We start from the raw sequence: 27,427 nt of genomic DNA on the forward strand, positions 1-27,427 counted from the left end.
TTTAATAATGTTTATTCTTCCAATCCACGAGCAGGGGATGTCTCTCCATTTCTTGTGTCTCTTCTATTCTTTTAACAGTGTTTTTATAGTTTTCTTTGTATAGGTCCTTTACCTCTTTTGTTAGATTTTTCCCAAATATTTGATTTTTTTTGTTTCAATAACAAAAGGGATGGTTTTTTTTGATTTCTTCTTCTTCAGATTTATTGTTTGTGTATAGGAAGGCTACTGACTTTTGCGTGTTGATTTTGTATCCTGCCACTTTACTGAACTGATTGATGAGTTGAATTAGCTTTTCTGTGGAGTTTTTGGGGTTCTCTATGTATAATATCATATCGTCTGCAAATAGTGATAGTTTGACTTCTTCTTTTCCTATTTGGATTCCTTGGATGTCTTTCTCTTGTCTTATTGCCCTGGCTAGGACTTCCAGTATTATATTGAAAAACAGTGGTGAGAGTGGACATCCTTGTCTTGTTCCAGATCTAATGGAATTGCTTTCAGCTTTTCACCATTGAGAATGATACTGGCTGTTGGCTTGTCATAGATGGCCTTTATGATGTTGAGGTATGTTCCTTGTATCCCAAGAATTTCAAGGGCTTTTATCATGAATGGGTGGTGTTGCACTTTGTCGAAAGCTTTCTCAGCATCTATTGATATTATCATATGGTTTTTATATTTCTTTTTTGTTGATGTGTTGGATAACGTTGATTGATTTTCGGATGTTAAACCATCCTTGTGCCCCTGGAATGAATCCTACTTGGTCGTGGTGAATTATCTTATGGATACATTGTTGGATTCTGATAGCTAAAATTTTATTGAGGATTTTTGCATCAGTGTTCATTAGGGAGATTGGCCTGTAGTTTTCCTTTTTTGTGTGTTTCCTTGTTCGGTTTTGGTATTAGTGTAATGTTGGCTTCATAGAACGTGTTTGGTATTGTCCCTTCCTTCTCAATTTTTTGGAAGAGTTTGTGAAGGATAGGCACTAATTCGTCTCTGAATGTTTGGTAGAATTCATTTGTAAATCCATCAGGTCCTGGGCTTTTGTTTTTGGGGAGGTTTTTGATTACCATTTCAATTTCGCTAATTGTAATTGGTCTGTTTAGGTGTTCTATTTCTTCTTTATCTAGCTTTGGGTGATTGTAGAGTTGTAGGAATTTGTCCATCTCCTCTAGATTGTTAAACTTGTTTCCATATAACTGTTCATAGTAGTTACTGATTATTCTTTTGATTTCTGCTGTGTCCGTTGTGATTTCTCCTCTTTCATTGATGATCCTGTTTATTTGTGCTTTCTCCCTTTTTTCCTTTGTGAGCCTGGCTAGGGGTTTGTCTATTTTATTGATTTTTTCAAAGAACCAGCTCTTGGTTTCATTGATCTTTTGGATTGTTTTTTTAGTTTCAATTTCATTTATTTCTGCTTTGGTTTTTATTATTTCTTTTCTTCTACTGGTTTTGGGGTTTTTTTGTTGCTCTTTTTCTAGATCTTTGAGCTTCGAGATTAGGTTGTTTCTTTGAGTCTTTCTTGTTCTTGATGTGAGCTTCTATTGCTATATATTTTCCTCTTATTACTGCTTTTGCTGCATCCCATACATTTAGGATATTGGTGTCCTCCTTGTCGTTCAATTCAAAAAATTTTTTAATTTCTCTTTGATCTCCTCATTAGTCCAGTGGTCTTCCAGTAGTGTGGTTTTTTAATCTCCATGAGGTAGGAAAGTTCCTTGCCTTCTTTTTATGGTTTAGTTCTAGTTTGATGCCTTCATGGTCAGAAAAGATGTTGGTATGATTTCAATCTTGGTGTATCTGTTGATGTTTGTCTTGTGCCCCAGTATGTGATCGATCCTGGAGAATGATCCGTGTGCGCTTGAGAAAAATGTGTACTCCGTTTTTCTGGGGTTTAGTGTTCTATAGATGTCTGTTAAGCCCAATTGCTCTAGGTCCTTATTTAGAGCTTTGGTTTCTTTACTTATTTTTGTCTTGTTGATCTATCCATTGTTGATAGTGGTGTGTTGAAGTCTCCCACTACGTATGTGTTTTCTCTGATGTCTGTTTTCAGAGAGACAACAGTTGTCTGATATATTTTGGTGCTCCTTCGTTTGGTGAGTATATGTTAATGAGTGTTATTTCTTCTTGAAGTATTGTCCCCTTGATCATAATGTAGTGACCATTGGGGTCTCTTTTTATCTTTTTGAGTTTGAAATCTGTTTTATCTGATATAAGTATAGCTGTTCCTGCTTTCTTTTTTGGCCCATTGCTTGTAGGATTGTTTTCCATCCTTTGACTTTGAGCCTATTTTTATCTTTTGTAGCTAAATGTGTTCCTGGAGACAGCAAAAGGTTGGGTTGTTCTTAATCCAGGCTGCAACTCTGTGTCTTTTTATTGAAGAGTTTAGTCCATTTACATTTAGAGTTAATATTGATATGTTAACATCTGTATTTGCCATTGTGTTTGTCTTTCCTTTGATTTTATTTATTTATTCTTTTAATAACTTTTTTTTGGCCTTCTTTCATTGTTATTCGTCCCTCTGAGGTTCTGGCTTTAGGACTCCTTGTAGTATTTTTTGGAGTGGGGGTTTAGTTGCAATGAAATTCCGGAGTTTCTGTTTGTCTGGGAAGGTCCATATTCTTTCTTCAAAGAGGAAGGAGAGCTTTGCGGGATAGAGTATTCTTGGTTGGCATCTGTTTTCTTGGAGTCTGTTGACTATGTCCCTCCACTCTCCTTGCCCGTAGTGTTTCTTCGGAGAAGTCTGATGTCAGCCTGATTGGCTTTCCTTTGAATGTTATCTGTTTCTTCCCTCTTGCCAGCTTCATTATTTTTTCTTGTCCTGGATTCTTGGGAGCTTTACTATTATGTGTCTTGCTGTATTTTTCCTTTCGTCGTGGAAGTTTGGTGTTCTTCTTGCTTCTTGTATATCAATTTCAGCTCCTTCTTCACATTTGGGAAGTTCTCTTCAATTATCTCTTTGAATATTTTCTCTGTTCCTACTCTCTCTCCTCTCCTTCTGGTATTCCTATAACTCTTATATTTCCTTTCCTCATGGAGTCAGATAGTTCCCGAAGTCTTTCTTCATTCTTTTTCCTTCGTACTTCTCTTTCCTTTTCTGTTTTGGTTCTTTTTATTTCTGTGTCTTCAAGAGCACTTATTCGTTCTTCCATTTCATCAATTCTGCTTTCATTGCTTTTCCAGAATTCTTTAGTTCTTCCACTAATTCTTTGATCTCCTGCATTTCTTTTACTTCCCTCTTTAGGGACTCAATTTCATTCTTCTGATCGTTGATTATTTTTCCCTTATCATTGTTTTCCTTTATGACTTCTGTCAGTTTTTTAATCATGGGCAATTTTAAATTCTCTTTCTGGAAGGCTCAGAAGTTCTTCCAAGTTACTGTCGTTGCCATCTGGGGCTGGTTTTCTTTTTTGTTGGTGTGCTTTCTCTGGAGAGTTGCTAGGTTGCGTGTGGTTCTTCTCCTCCCTACTGTCTGTGTTTCTAATTTGCCGTATGCGTTGGGACACTGTGTTGTTGGGACTGGCCGGCATCTTGGGTGGGCTTCTCTTCTCCCCTCTGGTTCCTCCTGGAGTCATCTGTCAGTTTCAAGCAGTCTTTATTGGAGAAAGTCCCTGTCTAAAATGTCCATGTGGGGACACACTCCCCTGTGCGCCTGGTCTGCCCCGGCGGTGGGTTCCTGCTCCCCCTCTGGGCTTGGACTGCAGGCCAGAGGGGGTTGCTGGCGTGGGCGAACTTCCCCCGCTCACCTCTGGCTCCTGAGGAAGCCTTCTGCAGGTAGTCTTTACTGAAGAAATGTCCCTGTTCTAAAATGGTGATGTGGGACACACTCCCTGCGCGTCCGGTGTCAGGCACACTCTTCTGCGTGCCTGGTCTGCCCTGGCTGTGGGTGCTCGCTCTCCCTGTGGGCTCAGACTACTTGTTCGGAAGGGGCCCGGTGTGGGCTAACTCCCCAGCTGGCGACTAGCTCCTTCAGGAGCCTGTGCTGGGGTCAAGTCGCTAGTGTGCGCCAGAGATCTCTCCTAGAGCCCCTTGGGGAGCTGATTTTCCACGCCGGGACAGGGAGCAGAGCGGGGATGGTAGGGTACACCTCAACGGCTTTGGGGTGCTGTGTCTGCCTTGTGCCCCACCGTCGTGGGGAACCCACGCCCCTAATTTCGTGCCCGGGTCTCAGTTCCAAAGCCCTCAGTTCCAGGACGCGGGCTGTAGCCCAGTTTCAGTGGCGCGGGAAGGCGCCTTTTGCACCGCTCCCGTGCCTGGACGCCTGGTTCCTGCTCACTCAGGGAGGGACCTCACCTCAGTGAGGACCTCCGCGCCTCCCTGCAAGCCTAGGTCGTCTCCAAGCCTAGGTCGCAGGCGCGGGACCTGCAGCCGCGATCCTGGTCTGCACTTGCTTTTCAAGCGCGCCGAGCGCGCCGCTATCCGCGCCAGCTTACCGGCAGCCCGGGCTGTGTGCGCGTCTCCCGGGGTCTTTGTTCTTCTCTAATGGCGCCAGGAGCCGTTCGCTCACCGCCGCGGCGAATCCTGCAGGGTTCTCCACAGCTCCCGTTCACGGGGTGTGGTGGCTGCAATAGTTCCTTTCACTCACAGTCCCGCTTACTGCGTCCGTTTTTCTTGTTGGCCGTTTTGGTTTGTTGTTTCCTCCCCTCTGCCGGTCGGAGAGTGCCGCCTCTGTGGGCGGGGGAGGGGAGCAGGGTTCTGCGCTTCTCCAATTAAGTTTATTGATGCAATGTTGGTTCACAACACTATGTATTTGTTTTAGGGATTAAAGGTTCAAACTCTACAATTACATGGTTTTACATCATTCCCACCCCCAAAGCCCTAGTAATCCTCCTCCATGTTCCATTAGATCCCCTCTATCCCCAGCTAGTTTAACCATTGACAAGGGAGGGAAGACCTTTGCTGGATAAAACTCTACAAAGACAGTAAGAGTCAGAATTTTGAAGACCTGAAGCGATGATTATGGCTGATAATCCATAATGACAGCTAGGGAAGAGAGTTGAGGCGGTAAAGATATATGTAGAGGGTCTTTGACACCACACCAAGGAATTCAGATTTTAGCATATGGGTAATGTGACATTGGGTATTCTTAAGTAGAAAAGTGACAAACAACTTGTATTTTATAACGATAATACTTAAATGCTATGGAGTATGGATTGGAAAGAGCATCCAGGAATGCCAATTAAGAGGATAGACTTGTACAAATATTGGCGAGGATGTGGAGGAAAAGGAAGTCTCCTGCACTGCTGGTGGGAGTGCAGACTGGTCCAACCACTATCGAAGGCTGTGTGGAGATTCTTCAGTCTGCTAAAGATGGAGCTTCCATATGATCCAACAATTCCACTCCTAGGTATTTACCCAAAGGACACAGAATCATTAATTCAGAAAGGCACCTGCATCCCTATGTTTATAGCAGCACTGTTTACAATAGCTAAGCTATGGAAACAACCCAAATGCCCAAAAATAGATGACTGGATCAAGAAGATGTGGCACATATACACCATGGAATGTTACTCAGCAATAAAAAGATAAACTCATGCAATTTGCAGCAACATGGATGGAGCTGGAAGGGATCATGCTCAGCGAAATAAGCCAGAAAGAAAAAGAAAAATACCGGATGGTCTCACTCATAGCAGGAATTTAGAAAACCTAAATAAGGGACCAGGAAAAAACCTAATTATAGTACAGTAAAAATCAAAATCAACAAGCAACTATAGGGGCCTCCTCTGGTGGCGCAGCAGTTGAGCGCTGGGCTGCGAGGCTGCCTGCAGCCTCTGCAGCGCCGGTTCGTTCCCTGGCCGCCGGTGAGGGTCCCACAAAAAACAAAAACAAACAAACAAACAAACAAAACAACTATAAACTAGAGACACTACAGGAAGGAGGATAAGAAAGTGAAAATCAAAATCAACAAAAAACTATGAACCAGAGACACTTTTTGGGGGTGGGGGGCGGGAGGGGAGGGATAGGGTCAGAATGGGGGGTTGCAATTGTATGGGAATATAAAAATAAAATTTATTTAAAAAAAATAAAATTTTGTACTAGACAAAAAAAAAGGTGAAAAAAAAAAAAACAAGGGGGATAGGAATTGTATGGGGACTATAAGATGAAAATGCATACATTGTGCAAAAATGAAAAGTGATGTAAAAAATGTATAAAGAAAAATAAAGGTCTGTTCCTATACAAATAGGAAAAAAAATGAAGAGATAGGAGAAGAAAAAAGAATAGAGTTGTAGCTTATGTAAGTCACAAGGTCTTAAACCAAGTTATTGACAGGCACAAAGAACACAACTGGGAAATACTTCGAGGATAGGCTTTGTTAGACATGTAGAGGGAGGAAGAGTACAAAGATGACTTCAGGATTTCAGGCTTCTAATGGGTAAAAAAGGTTAATGTCATTCATCAAGAAAGCATATAGGGGGCCTCTCCTGGTGGCGCAGCGGTTGAGCGCTGGGCTGCGAAGCTGCCTGCAGCCTGTGCAGCCCCGGTTCATTCCGAGGGTCCCACAAAAAAAAAAAAAAAAAAAAACATATAGGATAAACACAATGAATTCTGCTTTTGAACCTGTTGAGTTTGAGATGCCTATTTAGATTAACTAGTTGGCTATTGAAAACAGCTCTGGAACTTGAGAAAGTCCTTTATGGGGGTGAGTGGGCACTTGAATGCTTGACCTAGTAAGAAAACATGAGCTCAATTTAGAAATCATTACATGTGGGCAGTAGCAGAAATCATGGGAGTGGACCAAAGCATTCACAATTGAGATGTAGGAGTAGGGAGAAAGTGGCTAATCCTGGGGGCCACCATGGGAAAAGTGACAGAGGTAAGAGGAAAACCAGGAGGGAGAATAGTGTGAAACCCAGGAAAGAATTTTTTAAAAAGAGACATCATCAGAAGTGTTTAGTGCTGGAAGTCAAATAATTTCAGCACCTTTGCATCTAGGGTTGAAAATGAGAAAATAATGACAGTGAACATGAGCTGGTCTTTCAAGAAGTTTGGTCATAAAAAGGAAGGAGAGAATGTAGATAAGTAGGAGTTCCTTCTTTGAAGGACATCTTTTTCTTCCATTTGTTAGGCATTGACATCAAGGTTACCCCAATAGTCAATCGGTTGTTTCACAGAGACCAAGGATCACCCTCAGGACCTGGGAAGGGAGGGTGTGAATAGAGACAGGGCTGGTGATGGTGGTTATGCTGTAACAGCCAATGTTAATTGAGTATATACCTTGTGCCACAATGCAGACTTTAAATAATTTGCTCAAGGTCTCATAGCCTTTATGAGACAAAGCTGAATTTGAACCTTATTAATCTGGAGCCAGTATCCTTGGGTTAGAGAAGAAGAAGCAGGGTTGGGAATAGATGTAAGGAATAGTTGGTAGCAGTCCTATGTTCATCTGATCTTTGTATCTTCCAAGAAAAATAAAAATCCTCAGCTGACTTCTGGCTTCCAATTGTCTGCTGGTGGTAAGCATAGGAAAATACTTGGTTATTTCTCTGTCCTACAAGGTTTCTAGTAATTACCCCTTGTAGTTTCCTTCAGGAGTTTTCCTTAGCTTATATGAGGTTTTCTAAAAACCTAAAAATATTTTTTCATTGGTGAAGAAAATAAGGAAATAACAAACCTGAGGGGGAGGTTCTGTATTTCTTTTACACAAAACAATGGTGTAAACCAGTGTTACCTCAATTAAAAAGGTAAAGTCACTTTTATGTGACCTTTATGGAAAGATAAAGTCACTTTTATGCGACAGTAACAGTACTCGGGTATATAAAAGGCTGATTTCAGAGAAAAGCCAGACTCTGGCTGTTAGAATCATTTAATTTCTAAAGCAAGTTAGGCTTCTGGGGTGGGATGGGTGGTTCCTCTGATACAGGTCAGGAGGAGGGGAAAGAAGAAATGGGCCAGTGTCTAAAAATATCAGTTAAAGAAGCCAGTGCTGTAGTGTGGCATGGCAACAGGAGTATATGAAATACACTTAGGGGGTTTACACCTGACTCTGCTTCCCCTTTTCTCTTATGGCTTGTAAGTGATAGAAGGTAGATAAAAAGGCTGCTCTATGAAAGGTCAGATTTACACATAATATTTGAAGATGGTAGAATCAAAGTGGTAGATGGGCTTCAAATGTAAGATGAAGCCCTCAAAATAAAAGTAGTTGATTTTTGTATAGATGTATAAATTTCTTCCTCTAAAGATTTTTTTTATGATATTAGTACTTGTTACTATGTAAAAATGCATTTTTGAAATAATAAAATTATTAAGGGATGAATACTAAAAAATATCCTTTTACTTAACCATGAACAAAGACAAAAATAATTTGGCAGGTAACTTTCATTTGAAATATTAAAACTGTATTTGGTTACCAAGTAACCAGTAGATACCAATAATTTGGCTGATAGTAGTTCTTTTATGACAACATTAATGTAAACTCTATATTGAAGCTTTTTTATTAGATGTATATGTACTTTAGCCATTAAAAAAATCAAATGCAGGGACGTCCCCTTGCCTCTGAAAGATGAAGTAGGAGGGATTGGTAGCTGCTTGTTATGTTTTCTATATTGATGGGCAAAATGATTCCTACATATAGCACAATTAGTATTATCTGAAGAAAAGATTTCTATGCTATGCTAAGGACTAAAAATATGAGAAGCTGAAAAAAGAAAAGTTCACTGTGCTATGTTTACAGTTACTAATTCAATATAAATAAATATCTTTATTTTTTCTGGAGAATTTGATTGTTCTGTAGTAATCTGAAATCTTACATACCTTAAACTCATTTTAAATGGTACTTTTAGTGAATAACCTCTGGGCATATTTTTAAGGATGGATTTTTAGGGATGATTTAAACTTCTTTCGAGTCATAGGAAGATAGTACTTTAATTATATAATTTACTTTAATTTTATTTTTGTGTGTTTTTTCCCCTCAGTTTCCATTACCAAGAATATAGCCAAACCAACCCAGCGTTCAATGCAGACTTCACAGAAAACTGCTATAATATTACCAACACAGCAGATCAAGAAATCAGGTCGGGCTAAACCATCAATCCCCAAGAAGAGAACTTCTGTTAAAAATCCCATACCAAGGAAAAAAGGTACAACCTCAGGAAGAAAGGTGAGTGTATCTCCTACTAATTTTTATTATTGATCTCTGTAGTGCCTTATGAATTGTAACATATGGGAATTTACTAGTAAGAGTGTGGTGAGGCCCTTTAGAAACATGTTAAGATTATAGTCTCTTTATGGCATATAGCCATTGAGATTTGGTATTTCTGTTATTGGGTTGACAAAACTTTGAATATGTGTATCCATCTTCTTTAAAATCACATGCAAAGTACTTATGTACATGTACTTAACGTTCAGACAGTTTGTTTTAAACTCAGTATGTGTTAAAAACTATGTGAAATAAACTTTACGTGATTTATACCTCAATAATCCAGGACAGGGAAGGGAGGAATCAGTGTGATAAATTCAGTGAAACTAGAGTCACGTTCTACCTAACTGATTCTCCCAAATAAAAGAACTCTTAAAGCCTGGAAATAATAGAAAAGGCCGTTACTTGAAGAGACTGGAGAATGAATGGAAGCAGAGAGAATCTGGTGTGGGGAGGGGTTACATACAGGAGGAGTATTATACAGAAATCTGTATTTGGCAAAAGTACTCCCCAGGAATGAAGGTGAACTAAAGACATTTTTAGATATAAGCATACTAAGAGAATTCATCACTCACTGGCAAGACAAGCCCTATAAGAAATGATAAAGGAAGTCTATCTGGGTAAGTGACAAATTTTCATTTTTGTTTTTTCTTCTTAATTTCTTTATAATAATGTGACTATTTAAGACAATAATTATAATGTAGTCTTGTGGGATTTATAGAGATGTAGTACATAAAATCATCATAGTATAACGGCTTGGTAGAAAATAAAGATCTGTAACATTGAAGGCTTCAGCATTTTATGTAAAGTGGTACAGTATTAATTTTATATATATTGTATGTTGTAATCCCCAGGACATGTTATAAAAACAGAAATGCAAAAAGTACAGCTAAAAAGCCAATAGGGAAATTAAAATTAAATTCTAAGGACTATTCAAGTAATCAAGGAAAAAAAAAATACCAGAAAGGAGAAACAGGAATAAAACACAGAAGATAAATAGAAAAAATAATGACCCAGACCCAAATATATTAATAATTACTTTAAAAATCAGTGAACTAAACTATCCAGTTGGAAGACAGATATGGATTTTTAAGAAGATTTAAATGTACGCTGTCTAGAGATACACTCAACGTATAAATAAAGGTATGGAATCTTCCTAGATCTATTAGAACTGAATTCCTTTAACAGTATTACCTTAAATATTTCTGAGTTCAGCCATCTGATGTCAGTGTATATAACAGTTCTGCTTTGATTCAACTAATGTTTGCAGTGTGGAACAAAATGAGTATCATTCTAATCTTAAAACACTTATTAATACTAGTATTTTTATTTCAGAAAGCATTCAGAATTTATAAAATACAAATCATAAGTTGATAAAACTGAATATATTTCAAATATAAAATCATAAAGTGAAAAAATCAAATAAACAGACTGTGCTAATGTAAATCATTAGCAAATGAAATTTTTTCAATTAAAGCTAAATTAAACAGGGCCTCCGTGGTGGTGCAAGGGGTTAAGACTTCAACCTATGAAGCTGTCCACAGCCACTGAAGCACGAGTTCAGTCCCTGGCCAGGGAGCTACCCACATGGTGCAGCAGACTTCTGACTCGCCCACTGCTCCCCTCAAACAGTCAGTCTGCCTGTTCTGCTCCTCACTCTGTCTCTGGTGAATCCTCTCACCCCTCACACCTCTGGCCTGTACCCCAGTTCTTGCATGCATAAATAAATAAATCTCAAAAAAATAAATTAATTAAACAATATGAAGAGTTAATGAAATTTAAAGGGAAATAATATTTTAAATCCATTTATAAATTAAAATATATCAAGATCATTAATGCATATTTTAATGCATATTTTCTAGCTGCTGAAAGTCTTTGTGATTAGTTGATATAGTGATGAAGATATAATCCCAGATAGTTTGTTTTAACTCTATTATTTTCAAATAATTTCAATGCTAGTTTCACAGTTCTGAAGAGGCCTTTTTGAATGTTTATATGGTGGTGGGAGAGGGGGCAGATAACTATACTTTCTTGGTATAAACTATTTGTTTCAAAGGTAGCATTTCAGTTCTCTTTCTCTAGCTTCATTATTTCATCATAAAAAGATGAAGATTCTCATGCAGTTCCCCACATTCCTGTTTCAGTACTGCCACGTTCACGGTTTGGTTATTTAGAAAGTCTTTGAACTAGCTAGTGGAAGGATTCATTTTGCAATACAGCCTTTCCTTTGTCAACACTCACTTCTCCACCTGAAGGATACTACAGGTATAGCAGCACATTTTCCAAATAAATCTACCTTTATTCACTTTGTCGTATTAATGCAAATATACTATTGTTATCTTGTTAAATCTTAAAGGATTTGGATTTTAGAGTAGTAAAATATTGAAAGAACCATAATATACCAACACAACAATTGTAATTCAATACTTAAAAAAACATGATTTATTAGAATACTGTGAACCCAAATGACAGTCATTAATTAATTGATTTTTTACCCAACTAGAAAAAAAATTAATAAAAATTAGAGCCAACATCTATTTTTAATCCTCACAATTCTGTGACATGGAATTATTCAACAGTTATGCTAACAATTTTGAAAAGAGGATTTTTTAGAACTTTAATAGCCTTCCTTAACTAGGATTCTTTTTTTTTTTTTTTTTTAAATGAAGTACCATTATGTTACATCCTCATTGATTTGTTCACAGTATAGGATTTCTCCCCTCAGGTGTGGCCACTATAGCTCTCCCACCACCAAAGCACTCCCATAGTCCTCCACTATTGTCCATTGTGTTTTCTGACCCATTTTCAACCTTCCTTCTCCCCTCCTGGATGCCTCAGATTCATGGTCAGCTTTCAAGGGTTTGTTTCAAAGTTTGTCTTTGTCTTACCCTTTGTTCAGTTTCTCTATATTCCATTCTTTAGAGCAATCAATTCTTGTGCTTAGCTTGGCACATAGTTTCTGTTCCCTTAAAAAAGCCAAATTAGATGCCAGATAGATGATAGATAGATAGATAGATAGATAAATAGATAGATAGATAGATGATAGAAATATAGATAATTTTTATAAATTGAGGATTATAACTTAGTCTTATTAGGTAATAGGTATTAGAAAACATGAGTACATTAATTTAGCTTCCTGCGGTCGACCAACCACAATCAGGGAACAAGGCTGCCTAGCTAGGAACCTGGGCTGTCTGTGCCTCTCAAACCGGATATGAAGATCTCAATCCTGTCTGTGGACCCATAAGCAGATCTTCAGTATCAATTCAGACTAATCAGTCTTGTCAGATGGATGGTATGCAAATATTTTCTTCCATTCGGTAGTGTGTCTTCATTTTGGCTACTGTCTCTTTCACTGTATAGCAGCTTTTCAGTTTGATGTAGTCCCAGTTGTTTATATTCCCCTTTGTTTTCCTTGCTTGGAGATGAATCCGCAATGATGTTTCTAAAGTTTTTGTACAGTCAATTTAAATGCATAAAGAAAAACCCAGCAAAACTGAATGTTAATCCTATTTTTCCTCCTTTGTCCCTGCTTTTTAAATATTTTCTTTTACCTTTTCTAGGCGCAAGAGCCATTTCTCTGACATTGGAAAGCCATAAAAGGTTACTCCAAGAAAACCCCAAGAGTTGATCTAAAACACTGGTGATGTTTGACAATACCCAGAAGTCATTTGGTTCTTACATGCAATAGGCATAATTTTGTGTTGGATTCTAGAAAGCCACTTGTAATTTTGTGACAGTTATGATATGTAATATGGAGAAATGCAGGTTATATACACCTGATCTTTACCAGATGAATGACTGCTTTCTAAATAAAAACTCTGCTCTGATCATGAGTCAGTGATGCCAGAAATTTTCAGACCAGCTTTTCTAGGAATTTAAAGGGTAATTTATATATTTCTGCTCTTTTTTGTTTGTTTTTAATAGGAAAGGCTTTTTCCTGCTTTTTGTTCCACCTCTTCAGCTTCTATAAGTGTACTAGCCAGAGAACGTGGCTTTTCATATGATAAGAATGTCTATTCTGGGATGTCTAAAATAGTGATGTCCACAGGTAAGATGGTATTTTTGAAAGAGTATAAAATTACTAAGCTTACATTCCATGTTATTCTTAATGTCTTTGAAGTCCTGGAAATAAAGAAGAGGGAAAAATATAATAAATATTTCTTTTAGCATGTTTCATATTAATGTTTTATGAAATGCTAGTTGTGCATTTGCTATTAAGTAAAAACAGTGTGCTTAAATATTCAACTCACTTGAAGATTCAGTATCCTTAATTTTTTCCATCTTAGTAAGATCTGTAAAATTTCTACATCATTGTCACTTCTATTCTTATTTCCCTTTATCTTATTTCATAAGCTGTCTTTTGACTTACAGTATTTTTAAAGCCCCCTACCCCCAATCTTTTAAATGCCTCTTAAGATCCTAGCAGACCCTTGCCTGTCAATGTCTTTTATTTATCATCTTCTGCACATTTCCTTATTCCTTTCCTATATTTTAAAGCATGTTCTCTTGCTTCCTTTCCTTTCCTAGATGGTTCTCCTGCTTCCTAATATGCTTTTTTTTATTCTAAGAAGAACATTCATTCTTAAATTTTCTTGAGTGAACCTCTGCATGTATATAAAATATATATATTTCTTAAAATTAATGAGAACAATTTCTTTCGGTCATTAAAGCTTTCGATAGCATATATCTTAAATTATTTGGCTACTTTAGAGACTATAATGAAGGTGCCATATTGGTGATTTAAAATAAATTTAGTCCAAACAGTTTACTGACATGACCAGTTTTAAAAGAAAATTCTTATACTGTGTATACAGTTAGACGGTAAAAAATAATAGCTTAATTTTTTTTTTTTACCATTTTGTGTAATGTGGGGAATATGTGAAGAATTGTTTAATGATGCCACTAAAATTTCTATAGTTTTTATTACCAATTTGGTTAAAATTCTAGAAAATGGAATGAACAGGATCATTTCTTTTCATGTTAATATCTTTACAAAATGTGAAAAATATATTTACATACATATTTTTAGGTAGCAGAAACCATCTATAACTATAAGTAGCTTCTCTTTGAGTGAAGCATGGGTAGTGGGATATAGTAATTATATAATGTTTATGTTCCTTTTTAACCAATTCATTGCTTGTTGTATCTGTATACACATTTTTCCTCAAGTCTGTGTCTATATAAATAAAAATGGAGACTGTGGCCCTCACTTGGATCAGAAGAAAATCCAGCAACTGCCTGACCACTTTGGCCCGGGCCCGGTTAATGTGGTTCTTCGGCGGACCGTGCAGGCCTGTGTGGATTGTGCCTTTCAAAGTAAGACTGTTTTTGGATTCCTTAAGCCAGATCATCGTGGAGGAGAAGTGATAACTGGTATGTTCATCTAATCTTTTATTCAGCTTTTTTCCCAAATTTGATTTTAGGTTTTGAGAAGGCAGGGATTTTACAGTATTTATATAATTTTATAATATTTGTATTCTCTTAACTATAATACTGAAATATTTATTATATTGATATAGTAGAATAGTCATACTAATTACATCTTTACAGGCTTTTAACTCTTGTTTGGAAAGTTTAAAAATATTTTGACAATGTCAGAGATGTACTATAAATTGAAGTAAAGATATGTATAGATTGTTACTTTGTTACTCTCACTATAGGCAAAGTACCTATCTTGATAATATTTTATGATTAATTTAAAAAGCAGACTGATCTGCAAAAGGCTCTAGATAAAGATGTACTCAGAAGTAATTGAGAGATAACATACAACTAATTTTCATGTTTGTGTGATGAGATACTACATTTGTACCCATAAATGTTTGTAATAGCAGGAAATGTTATACATCAGTGGATTTCTGTTGTTTACTTTGTGAAATTTTTTAAGTGAGAATGCTGTTACTAATACATGCTATTGTGTTTGAATGAGAGGAGCTTTTATAATTTAAGATTATTTCTTCATAAATTACAAAAACGACAAATCAAACTTAAATATATTTCATAAATTGATGGTTTTTTGGTTGATGTTGTAGTTTTCATCTTTCTGTAATATAATTCTGACATCCTTCTCCCTATGCTGCCTAATAGCCACCTTTGATGGGGAAACTCGTTCCATCCAGCTCCCTCCAGTGAATAGTGCGTCATTTGCGCTTCGTTTTCTTGAGACCTTGTGCCACAACCTGCAGTGTGATAATCTTTTGAGTAGCCAGCCTTTTAGCTCTTACAGAGGTAATACCCATAGCCCTGCAGAACATGATAAAAATAAATCAGGTACGAGAAAATATTTTTTATACTGTGCTAAATTAAGATGAACCTTTTATAATTAACTTGAAAATCTCGTGCATTTCGGGTTTTCTTATTCCATTGTCCTCCTCAAAGTAAGCATTTTAGCCACAGTGGACTAGTTAGACTCATACATAATTGTTTTGTTCATTCAAAGTGGGAAATTGGGCCTCCCTGGTGACACAAGGGGTTAAGACGCAACCTATGAAGCTATCTGCAGCCACTGGAGCATGAGTTTGATCCCCGGCCAGGGAACAACCCACATGGCGCAGCAGACCTCTCCTGGCTCACCTGCTGCTCCCCTCAGCAGTGTATTTCACTCATTCTGCCCATTCTGCTCCTTACTCTGTCTCTGGTGAATCCTCTCACCATCCACACCTCTGACCTGTACCCTAGTTCTTGTATGAATAATCTTTTTAAAAAAGGTGGGAAATTAATTTCTTGTATTTATAATGAATTTTAGAATGAAAACTGGAAAGGTATCTCATTGTGTTTTGATTTTCATTTCCGTAGTGGCTGATGTTATTGAGCATCTTTTCATGTAGCTTATTGGCTATTTGTACAGATCTTCCTTAACTTAGAATGGGGCTGTGTCCTGATAAACCCTCCATAAGCCAAAGCTGCATTTAATACACCTAACCTACTAAACAGCATAGCCCATGATTGCATTGTTTATCCTCATGATCTTGTGGCTGGCTGGCAGTTGCTGCTCACTGCTGCTGCCCAGCATTGGGAGGCTCATACTGCATATCACTAGCCCAGGAATTGATCAAAACTCAAAGTTCTAAGTCCAGTTTCTACTGAATGCATATGGTTTTTACAAAATTGTCAAGTTGAAAAATTGTAAGTCAGGTCATCCATTGTTAGTTGGGGACTGTGTATCTATCATCTTTGGACATGTCTGTTTAAATCCTTTGTCCATTTTTAATTGTACTTTGTCTTTTTATTATATAGAAAAATTACATATTTTAGTTATATATATTTGTATTTATACATTATCTATTATAAGATATTTATATTTGTTATATATCTATAATTTATAGCGTTCTTGGGCCTCCCTGGTGGTGTAACGAGTTGAGTGCCGTGCTGTGAGGCTGTCCACAGCCTCTGCAGTGCGGGTTCGATTCCCAGCCCACCAGGGAGAAACCCATATGGTGAGACAGACCTCTCCTGCCTCATCTGCTGCTCCCCTCAGCAGTGTCTTCAGTCTGTCTGCCTGTTCTGTTCCCTGCTCTGTCTCTGGTGGGTTCTCTCACCCTCCCATGCCTCTGACTGTACCCCAGTTCTTATATAAATAAATAAATCTTAAATTATATATAGAGTTCTTTATATATTCTGGATACAAGTTTTCATATCAGATATATACTTCATGTAAAGTTTTTCCCATTCTGTAGGTTGTCTTTTTTACTTTCTTGATGGTATCCTTTGAAAATGAAAGTTTTTAAGTCCACTTTGTCTATTTTTTTGTTTCTTGTACTTTTGGTGTCATTTCTTAGAAAACATTGCTTAATATAAATTCACAATGATTCCTGTGTTTTCTCCTAAGAATTTTGTAGTTTCAGCTCTTATATTTAGATCATTGATCTATTTTGATTGAATTAATTTTTCTTTATGTTGTGAGATAGGGGTCTAATTTCATTCTTTCATGTGTGAATATGCTGTTGTTTCAATACCATTTATTGAAAAGGCCACTTTGTTGACTTGGCAACTTTGTCAGAAGTCACTTGACTGTAAATATATAGGGTTATTTCTGGACTTTGATTCTGTTTCATTGAACTATATATATGTCTTTCCTTGTGGCAGTACCATGCTATCTTGATTACTGTAGCTTTTTGTGGTAAGTTTTGAAATTGAATTTGAGTTTTCCAACTTTGTCTTCCTTTTTTTTAAGATTTGTTTTGGCTATTCTGGGTGCCCTACATTTGTATGAATTTTAGGATCAGCTTGTTAATTTCTGCCAGCTGGGATTTCAATTGGGATTGTGTTGAATCTATCAATATGGGGATTCTTAACAATATTGAGTCCACCAGTCCATGAACATGGGATATCTTTCCACTTGCTTAGATCTACTTTAATTTAGTTCAGCAATATCTTTCAGAGTGCATACCTGGCACTTCTTCCTTTTTTTTTTTTTAAGATTTGTTTATTTATACAAGCACTGGGTACAGTCAGAAGCGCGGGAGGGTGAAATTCACCAGAGTCAGAGCAGGGAGCAGAGCAGGCAGAAGGACCGAAGGACACTGCTGAGGGGAGCAGCGGGTGGCAGGAGAGGTCTGCGCGCCATGTGGGACCCTCCTCTGGTGGCCGGGGAGTAGCCGGGGATCAAACCAGCGCTGCAGAGGCTGCGGGCAGCTTCGCAACCCAGCGCTCAACCGCTGCGCCACCGGGGAGGCCCCTGGCACTTCTTTTGATAAATTGAACCTAAGCATTTTATTCTTTTTCATGCTATTGTAAATGGGATTGTTTTCTTAATTTAATTTTTGGATTATCATTTTAAATATCTAGAAATATAATTGAGTTTTGTATATTAATCTTGCATTTCATAATTTTGCTGAAGTTGTTTGTGTTGGGGGGGTTGTATGTCTCTGAATTCCTTTAGATTTTCTTAAAGTCTATTTTATCTGTTATTAGCATAGCCAGTACAGTTCTCTTTTAAGTACTGTTTGTGTGTTATATTTTTTTCTAACCTTTATTTCCAACCTATTTGTGTATTTATAGTTTGTTTCTTGTAATCAGTTGGAACATTAAAAAAATCCATTCTGCCCACCTGATATTTTACTGGTGTAAACATTTATTTCATGTATATTTAATATATTTACTGATAAGGTATGGTTTACATCTATCATTTTGTTTCCTTCATTACTACCTTCTTTCACGTTAAATAGATGTTTTCTAATATACCATTTAATTACCTAATTTCTTTTACTCTATTTTTTGTGTTATTTTCTTAGGGATTACAATTAACAATTAAATTTAAAACAATCTAGTTTGGTAGTGCCAACTTAATATTATGTAAGAACTTTGTTCCCACTATAGCTCTGTTCCCTATACCCTTCTTTGTATAGTGATTATATAGTTTATACTTTACACATTATGAGCTCCAGGATACAGTTTTATAAGTTTCTGCTTTATGTAGTTGTCTTTTAAAGGAGAAAGATGAAGAAAAGGGTGATGAACACATATATTTACTGGTACACTTTTTTTTTGTGGATTGGATTTATTGTCTAGTGTCCTTTCATTTCAACTTGAAGGAGTCCTGTTAGTATTTTTTGTAGGATAGCTCTGCTAGTGAAGAATTCTTTTAAAATATCTAATTCTTTATTGACAGTATTTTTGTTTTAGCATTTTGAGTGTGATAACCATACTTTTCTAGTCTCTAGTTTCTAATAAGTCAGTTGCTAACATTGTTGAGGATCTCTTCTATGTGATGATTTGCTTTTCTCTTGCTGATTTCAAAATTTTCTTTTGCTTTGGCAGCTTAACTATTTTTTTTCTTTGGTGTAAATATCTTTGAGTTTATCCTACTTGGAGATAGTTGAACTTTTTGGAAAGCTCAATTATTAGGAATCAATCAATATTAGGAAACTTTAGCCATTATTTCATCAAATATTCTTTTTATCCCTTTTCTTCTCTCCCCTCCTTCCCTATCTCACTCTCTTTCTCTCCTTCTCTCCCTCTCTTCCTTTCTCTCTCTCCCCCTTTCTCTTTTCTCTTTGCATCTGAAACTCCCATTTATGTACATTTTGGTATATTTGAAGATGTCCTATAGGCTCTGGGGTCTGTTCATTTTCCCTCATTTTTTCCTGTCCCTCAGACTGTGTAATCTCAGTTGACTTTTCTTTAAATTTTCTGGTTTTTACTTCTGCTAGTTCAAATCTGCTGTTGAACCCCTCTGGTGAATTTTTCATTGCATTTATTGTCAAGTCCTGAATTTCTATTGGATCTTTCTTAGAAATTTTCTCTCTCTTGATAGTCTGTATTTGGTAAGACATTGTTCTCATACTGTAGTTCTTTAGATGTAACTTTTTAAAAAGTTCTTTAAACAAATGTATAATAGGTAATTTAAAGTCTTTCTGTAGTAAGTCCAGTGTTTGGGTGTCCTAAAGGCAGTTCCTATAGACTGATTTTTTTTTCTGTGTATGGGCCAGACTCATCTGTTTTTTGGCCTGTCTCCTAATTTCTTAATTTAAAACTGGACACTTTAAAATAGTATAATGCTGGGGCCTCCCTGGTTGCGCAAGGGTTAAGATGCAACCTATGAAGTTATCTGCAGCCGCTGCAGTACAAATTCGATTCCCGGTCAGCCAGGGAGCAACCCACGTGGCGCAGCACACCTCTCCTGACTCGCCCACTGCTCCCCTCAGCAGTGTACTTTGGTCAATCTGCCTGTTCTGTACTTTGTCTCTGGTAAATCCTCTCACCCCCCACACCTCTGGCCTGTACCTCATCTCTTGTATGCATAAATAAATAAATCTTTAAAAAATAGTATAATGCAGCAACTCTGAAAATCAAATTCCCTTTCCTTTGCTAGAGTTTGTTGTTGTTGGTTGTGCTGTTTGTGTGTTTGAATGACTTTTCCCGGACTAATTTTTGTCAATGTGTGTACCGAAGTTTGCTGAGTTAACTTAGTGGTTGTTTTGAACACTCCAGTAGGCATTTTAGAAGTCTGCTTTGTGCAGAGGCTCAGTGTCAGCAAGAAATGAAAGATTAGGGCCTTCTCAGGTCTTTCCAGAGACTATATCCAACCCTTCACATGAATGTTACCTTCTTTATTCCCAGAAGTATCTCAGTGCTTTCAAAGGCCCATAGTGGACATGTCTTTTTTTTTTTTTTTAAATGTAGCAAGTTCACTTTTCTCTCTAAGATAGCTTCCATTTATTTATTTTTTATTGAGGTATACTTGACTTACAACACTATATTAGCTTCAGGTGTACAGCATAATGATTCCACATTTGAATACATTGTGAAATGACCATCACTCTCAATCTATTTCTCATCTATTCTCTTACCAATTTTCAAAATTATAATACAGTATTAATGCCTACAGACTCCATGCTGTATATTGCATACCCATGACTGGCAAACTTATATCTCTTGATCTTCATCCAACTTTTCTTTTAAGCTTTTTGGTAAGCATTTTGCCAACCCTAACAGGTAATGCTACTTCAGATAGTATCTCCAGTACCTTGGAGATAGGTCTTCATGCAGAGTGGGCTGTGACTTAGGTCAAATAAAACAAGATCTGAGATTGGATATTTTAAGAGCTTGGTCAAATAGTGGCTGTTCTGTAGGGATGGGGCTTATGGAGACCTCTAAACCCAGTGTGCCTGCTCCGGTGATTTCTGGGATGCTAGTTTTCATAGCTACTGAAGTAGTAAAGCTGCTGGTTTGCAAGACTGCTTCAAAACTGTGGTGAAAAGGATTAGAGAAGCTAACATGCTGCAAATTTGCTGTTCTGAGATTCTGCCATTTTTTTGTAATAAATACTTTGATTGTTGTAAGCCTTTAACTAAATGCCCAGAGTTTTGATTAAGTTAATTTTACCAGTGTTTTTATTATCTTTATGAAGGAGTAGATTATCAGAGGTCTCTTTTTCAGTTATCCTGGAAATACTTCTCTGTGATGACTTTTAAAATACTTTTGTAAATTATCTGGCATTTTCTAGTTATCTCTGCAGAAACAGTTTCATATCTAATTTACTATAATACCCATATGCAGAAGTCAAGAACCAGTTTTATGTTTGTGTTATTCCCAGATAGTACACCAGGTTTATAAACTTTTAATAAAAGCACTAGAATAGAACAAGTAAAAGATAAGGCTTTTTCTGAACTTGCTAAGATTCTGAGTAAGTAACCTATAGAAAATTATGATTTAGTATTTGAATTTTCTGTATCATTAAATAAGGATGAAAAAATGATTTCTTTCCTTGGAATTTAAATGTCGTAATTATAGAAATAGTTATTTGCTTAAATTTTTTTGCCATTTGATTTTGTAGTCCATGATTAAAAATAAAATGAAGTGGTAAGAGCTCTCTTAGACTCATTAGTCTTCAGTCAGTAACTGGATGGCTAGCAGTTGCAAATCAGATGGTTTTGAGATGCATGCCTGCTCCCTAGTCATTTTGAACCAGATGAAGTTTGACTTTGGTATTTTTTCATTGCAATCTTTTTCCTAGAAATCTATTATCAGACATTTTAGATTTCTATTATGCTTTAGCCTTCCTTTTAGTTGGAGGTTTAACCAAGATACTGGCTGATTTAAGGAGTAATTGATAATTTGAGATGTCTTTACTTATAGGATCATGCCTTAAAGAGTGGTCCTTTAGGTGGAAATGCATTTGTTTAAATAAATAAACACTAGAATTGTTGTAAGGGTATAGCCTTAGACCAGGATTGTTGTTTATAAAATGGGGTGTTGTTTTATAGGTCTTCTCTGAAATTCTTAGTTTTTCTTGCTCTGGGAACAATTTTCCTAGGCCTTTTTAGACATTTTATAACTGGTTGCCTCGTTGCTTCTTGAGATATTTAGAGAAATGTGATAACTCCAGAATAAATGAAACCTATATGTACCCCTCTAGAAATTCTATTAATTCTTGAATATGATGTCGTTGTAGTATTTAATCAGATGAAATGAACTTGTTGTTTATAAACATAATTAATAGTTGATGAAGTTATAATAGGCAGAGGGTTTAGAAAGAAGTGTTTCATGCTGATATGAAAATGCTTTAGTTTATTTAGTTGTAACAGACACCTTTGTTTTGAAAACAGTAAAAGAAGACATAGAAAACAAAGGCATCAAACGACCTTCTGAGCAACCTCTACCTTATGTTGTTCCGCTCTCTCCTAAGCTGCCCAAAACAGCAGTGCAAGCCACTAAAGGTAAATAGTATTTTCACATTAGGATTGGGAAGAAAAGTTTCCCTTGTACCACTTAAGTATACTCATAGGTGGTCTTGTTGGGAGTGCATTTGCCCATATCAGTTTGGAAATTAGGCTGCTGCTTTGGCAGTTTTGTCAACCCCTTCATTTTCTTCAGAACTGCTCAGTTGTCATTTATCCTTAGATTTAAAAAAATGAATTGTAGCAACATTTTCTATTCAGCTTTGTATTGCTAAAAGCTGATAAAAAGAAGAATAGAAAAACTTAGTGCCTCTCTCCAGTGAAAGTTTTAAGTACTGAAGTTGTTAGCAAATGTTATAAATCAGATATGTGATCACATTATAACAAATAGTTGTAAAGATCTGCTTTCCTCAAAATCAATGCTTTACTAAGATGTTCACAGCCTTGGTGGCAAGGCTGGCAAGGGCCTGTTGCCATGAGAAATATAGGAGATATCATAGAATCAATTTGGTTTAGAACATTGTTCATTACTATAAACACCAAGAAGGGAATGACCATGTACTTTGTTTTAGGTGTTTGTGGTTCCTCTATAGCACTGCTTAAGTGAACTGTTGGAGATTAGGAGATGTTTTATCTTTTATTAGTATTTGAGCTGTCATTCTGTTAAAGATAACCACATTTATCTTTTTTCTTGTAGAGGAACCATTGTCTTCTGAGGGCAGTAGCATGCCCAAAGAGGAGAAGCTTTCTGACGATTCCAAGAATCCACCACTAAATCCAACAAGTTTGAATCCTGTGTGCAGAAATCCTATAAGCATACCTACTGCAGTCTCGAAGAATTTTTCTCTAAGTATGCCAGGCACCTCAAGTTCAGCACTATTGGGGACCACATCATCCACCAAGAGTAGTTACCATGAAGTTAAATTCCAAGTGCAGAGGAAAAGTGAAGGTATATTTAAAAATAGTGATTCTCAATCAGTGTGTTTGTCTTTCCCCTTAAGGTTTCTATACAAATAACATCCCCTGAGAGTGTATCACATTGGAGAAAGTACCAGAATTAAAGAGGTCAAGTCCTTCCCTTCACATCACTGTCAGGGACAAGCCACTGGATATGCCAGTCTTCATGGCATCACTGATTTCTTGGCGAATCTGGATCACGAACCATGAGAGAGAGAGAGATGTCTCAGATCAGTGGTTGTTGATCACTTGGAATTAATCATTTCCTTGGGTGTTGTCTGGATTCAAAGTATTCCATGACTCTGAGACCTGGGAAGATACACTCCCTCTCCTTTCTGACGTATGCTCTCTCATCTCTCTTGAGACTTTCCTGGCCCCAACCTATATGTGGCTCCCAGACCTGGGCTCTAGTACCCCACTCCTGCATCCATTGCCTCATTCTCCATACCCTCAGTCTTTCTTTCCGTCCTACCAGAAAGACATGAAATATGTAAACAGGACAGTCCTGTTGCCATTTAGAGGAGCCAGAGAAGCGTTCCATGTGCAAATATAGCTGCTACCTTTGTCCCCTTTTAAAGATTTATGGGTGAGTGGCAGGTAAGGGTAGGAATAGCTTTTTTTCAGATAGGCATCTAGGCAAGGTTGGGGAGTAAAGGAAACAGGAAGCAAGTTACCTCCCTTGCCTTTTATAATGGGTGCTACCTATGGGCAGCTGTACTGTGTACATGCTGGAGTGCACATGCACGTCACTCCCATCTCCTAGTCCCTGTGAAGAGTGTCTCTGCTTTTAGGGTTATGTTATTTGCGGAGTCTGAAGAAGGATGTCTATTCCATGAAAGCATAGTCTATCCTGAATTTTTAGTATTTTCACAAAACATGAGCTTTTGAAGGCAGGCTTTCTCAGTAAAAGGATCTAAAAAGTTATCTCTAATGTTGAACATCTCACTTCCACGTGCCTAACACTGCCATGCCAAAGTAGCCTGTATTGGGCTTGAGAAAGCTAGCTCGTGGGTTTCCGAGGAGCAGAAAGACTAATAGTAATAACATTGCCTACTAGTTATTTACCTAATAGTAATAGAAATCTTCATTCTCTTCATTAATATCTGACAGTACTTGCCAGGCACATAATATTTTATATAGCGTTATGCATTTCATCTTTACATTTCCTTGAGTTATAGGTGCTGGTAAGCATCAGGTGAGAAATCTGACAAGTTTTTTCTAAGGTGCCCCAACTAGAATGTGGTTGGGCCAGTCCTTGAACCCCAGGTATTCTGTCTCCAGGACTGTGCTCTTAACTGCTGTGTTGCCCACATTTCTAAAAAAAGGAATTTCTAGAGAAGAGGTTTTCACTTGGAAACTATCTAGAGGTGATGGTACTATTATTTTCGTTATGGTATTGGATCTGTTCCTTAAAACTGAGTGTACCCCTGTTTGCTGGTGATGGTCACACAAAACTCCTGCTCTGCCCCATTATTTGAATGAAAGAATTTGTTGGTTTTTACTATAGGAAAGAAATCAAAAACATAGTTTGGGATAAAATCAAATCACTTTCATTTTACTAATTTCACAAATATTTACCAATAACACTAGTGTATATAAGACAAAGCTGTGTATAATGTTTGCAACCTTCTCTGATTGTTTTAAAGGTATGGGTCTGATCAAATTATTTTTCCATAATAGATTAAAAATAGATGATCTTATAGCTTTATTTTAACATGAAACCAAAATATCTTTACATGTATTTTATCTGTAGTGATCTGTAAAACTTGTTAAATGTTTTTCAAAACATAACTATACCAGATTCTGAAGACAGAATCATCCCTCAAAGGCATAAATCAGTTTAGAAGTATGATTAGTGTTGTCAATACTTTTTTAAATGAATTGAGTCTCTCTTGAGTTAAACATGACTTTTCTGTCTAAATTGTTAGAATGCCTTAAGGTATAGCGTATGTACACCATCACCATTTTTACTTGGGTTGATATAGCCCAACAGTATTTCTTGGTAGATAAGACCAACATTTTTATATCCACCAACATTTTTATCCACTTTCCTGACAAGTGGAAAGAAGAATATATTTTACATCAAAGTTTCAGTATTGAAAAAAATAAATAAAATTTTCAGCTACACACAAAAGTTGACCATTGTGTATTCTTTTTTCTTCTGTTTTTCTTTGCCCTTTCCTTGGGTAGATATTCAGAATGCTTCTAAAGAAGCCAGTTCCTAGGGGCCCCCCTGGTGTGCAGGGGTTCAAGTCTCAGTGCTATCAAGCAATTGCCAACCACTGAGGCATGAGTTCAATCCTTGGCCAGGGAGCTGACCCACGTGGCACAGCAGACCTCTCCTGTCTCTCCCAATGCTCCCCTCAGCAGTGTATTTCAGTAGATCCACCTGTTCTGTTCCCCACTCTGTCTCTGGTGATTCCTCTCACCCCCCCCCTCCATACCTCTGACCTATACCCTAGTTCTTGTATGCATAAATAAACAAAAATCTAAAAGAAAAAAAGAAGCCAATGCCTAGATGGTAGGAAAGAAAAGGTATCCTTTGGCTAATTAACACCCAAAATGAACAAATTTGTATTGGTGGTCCTTGGTTAAAAAAACAAATCTTCCTAGCAGATTACAAAACCTATACTTCTGTTATCACATACTAAGCTTTCTGGTAGTATAATAAATGAGTACTTGTTTGGATGTAAAGACATTTCAGCACAACTTAGTGAACAGCACAGCTAAAGTTGAGGTATGAACACTTTATTTCATGTCTCAGTTATTTCTTCTTTAAACATACAGCTCTTCAGACAAAATATTTCCATGCCATTAACCTTGAAAGAGGTATTCAATATAATGTTAGTTAACTTCTGACCCAGCTAAACAGAAAACAGTCTGTTTTCTTCAAAATTCAGAAAAGCATTCACGCTTAAAAATAGAAATTTTAGTAAGGCAGTGCTAAAAATATACATATTGATTAAGTACATGGGGGAGATTTGATAAAACAAGTATTTTGGTTCTCCAAGATAATGAGGGTTATTGAAATTCATTGAATAAATTTAGGCAATTGTACAACTAAAATTTGGGGGAATTTCCATTGTATTAGCTAGTAAAATAAACAAGGTAGACAGAGCAAGAGGAGAGAGGTTGAGAGAAATTCATTGAAATACTTAAAGAGTAATAGATTAACTTAGACTAACCTGATTTCACCCTGGTAACAGATCTGCTGCTGTATTTGCCTGTGGCCAAAGAGGCCTTGGGTTGCTCAGTCTGTTTTAATGATCTTTGCAACTATAAGGTAACTTCTGAAGTTGCTTTTATTGTTTTGGAAGGGAGGTCAGATGGGACTCTCTTGTGTAGCCATCCTCAAATCATTTTATTTAGGCTTTCGTTGGATTTTATACTTGGAGTCCTGGGTCCTTGCTGGGGTACTTAGCAGAAGGTTCCAGGAATGAGACCATTATTCCCTACCTAACATCTCTTCTTTCAGGATAATCATCAGGTCAAGTATGATTTGTTTTTTTTTTCCCCCATTGAAGCTCCAAGTTATATAGCTGTACCTGACCCCAGTGTCCTGAAACAAGGCTTCTCTAAGGACCCTTCAACCTGGTCTGTGGATGAAGTGATACAGTTTATGAAACATAAAGATGCTCAAATATCAGGCCCCCTCGCCGACCTCTTCAGGCAACATGTAATGTATCTTTTGATCTGGTTTTCCTGCCGTAATGCCTTTGAATGACCTCTGTGCAGGCCCTTCAGTTGGATACTGATTAGTGTGGATGGTGGGGGAACCCTATCAACTGATTTTCCATATGTGAGAAAGGTTGTGTTGCCCAAAGTTAGATCCTCAAATGGTTAAGGCTGGATCTGTGCTTTAAATGGGTACCCACATACCTAAAATACTACAAGTCTTCAAGTTCTCAAGAGAAGATGATTCAGCAAGGCCACTCTCATGTGTCTTCTCCTTTGTAAGGATAGCTGCAAGGATCCTCCTCCCACCTGCTCCCTGCTCAGCTCCAGGACCATGAGTAGGAGGGAGTTATCAGAGCCATGACAGGGTATCCTCCTTGTTGTGATGCCTCATGAATCCAGCAGCTGTATGAGATTAAGTGCAGCTTTATTTTAAATAGGAACTTATGAATACAAAATAACATGCTTCCATGTCATATATTTGTTAATTTTAAGAAAATAAAGAATTTTAGGAGGATGCCTTGTGTCTTAAAACTACGTTCGT

At 37.1% G+C, this 27,427-nt stretch overlaps 1 protein-coding gene across 3 annotated transcripts in view; it reads left to right on the forward strand.

The window, feature by feature from the left end:
- SCML2 (Scm polycomb group protein like 2) overlaps nucleotides 1-27,427 on the forward strand; it is an 82,210-nt gene that overhangs the window by 52,549 nt on the left and 2,234 nt on the right. For all 3 annotated transcript variants that reach the window (XM_037512643.2, XM_037512644.2, XM_037512645.2), the window contains 7 exons: nucleotides 8,907-9,091; nucleotides 13,058-13,181; nucleotides 14,303-14,506; nucleotides 15,218-15,400; nucleotides 22,180-22,290; nucleotides 22,949-23,200; nucleotides 26,733-26,884. In XM_037512643.2, coding sequence (XP_037368540.1) covers nucleotides 8,907-9,091; nucleotides 13,058-13,181; nucleotides 14,303-14,506; nucleotides 15,218-15,400; nucleotides 22,180-22,290; nucleotides 22,949-23,200; nucleotides 26,733-26,884 — 1,211 coding nt within the window. The remainder of the gene's footprint in view (nucleotides 1-8,906; nucleotides 9,092-13,057; nucleotides 13,182-14,302; nucleotides 14,507-15,217; nucleotides 15,401-22,179; nucleotides 22,291-22,948; nucleotides 23,201-26,732; nucleotides 26,885-27,427) is intronic.

Source organism: Talpa occidentalis, unplaced genomic scaffold (assembly GCF_014898055.3).
Source record: "Talpa occidentalis isolate TD23 unplaced genomic scaffold, MPIMG_talOcc4v2.1 talOcc4.15, whole genome shotgun sequence".
Classification (NCBI taxonomy): domain Eukaryota; kingdom Metazoa; phylum Chordata; class Mammalia; order Eulipotyphla; family Talpidae; genus Talpa; species Talpa occidentalis.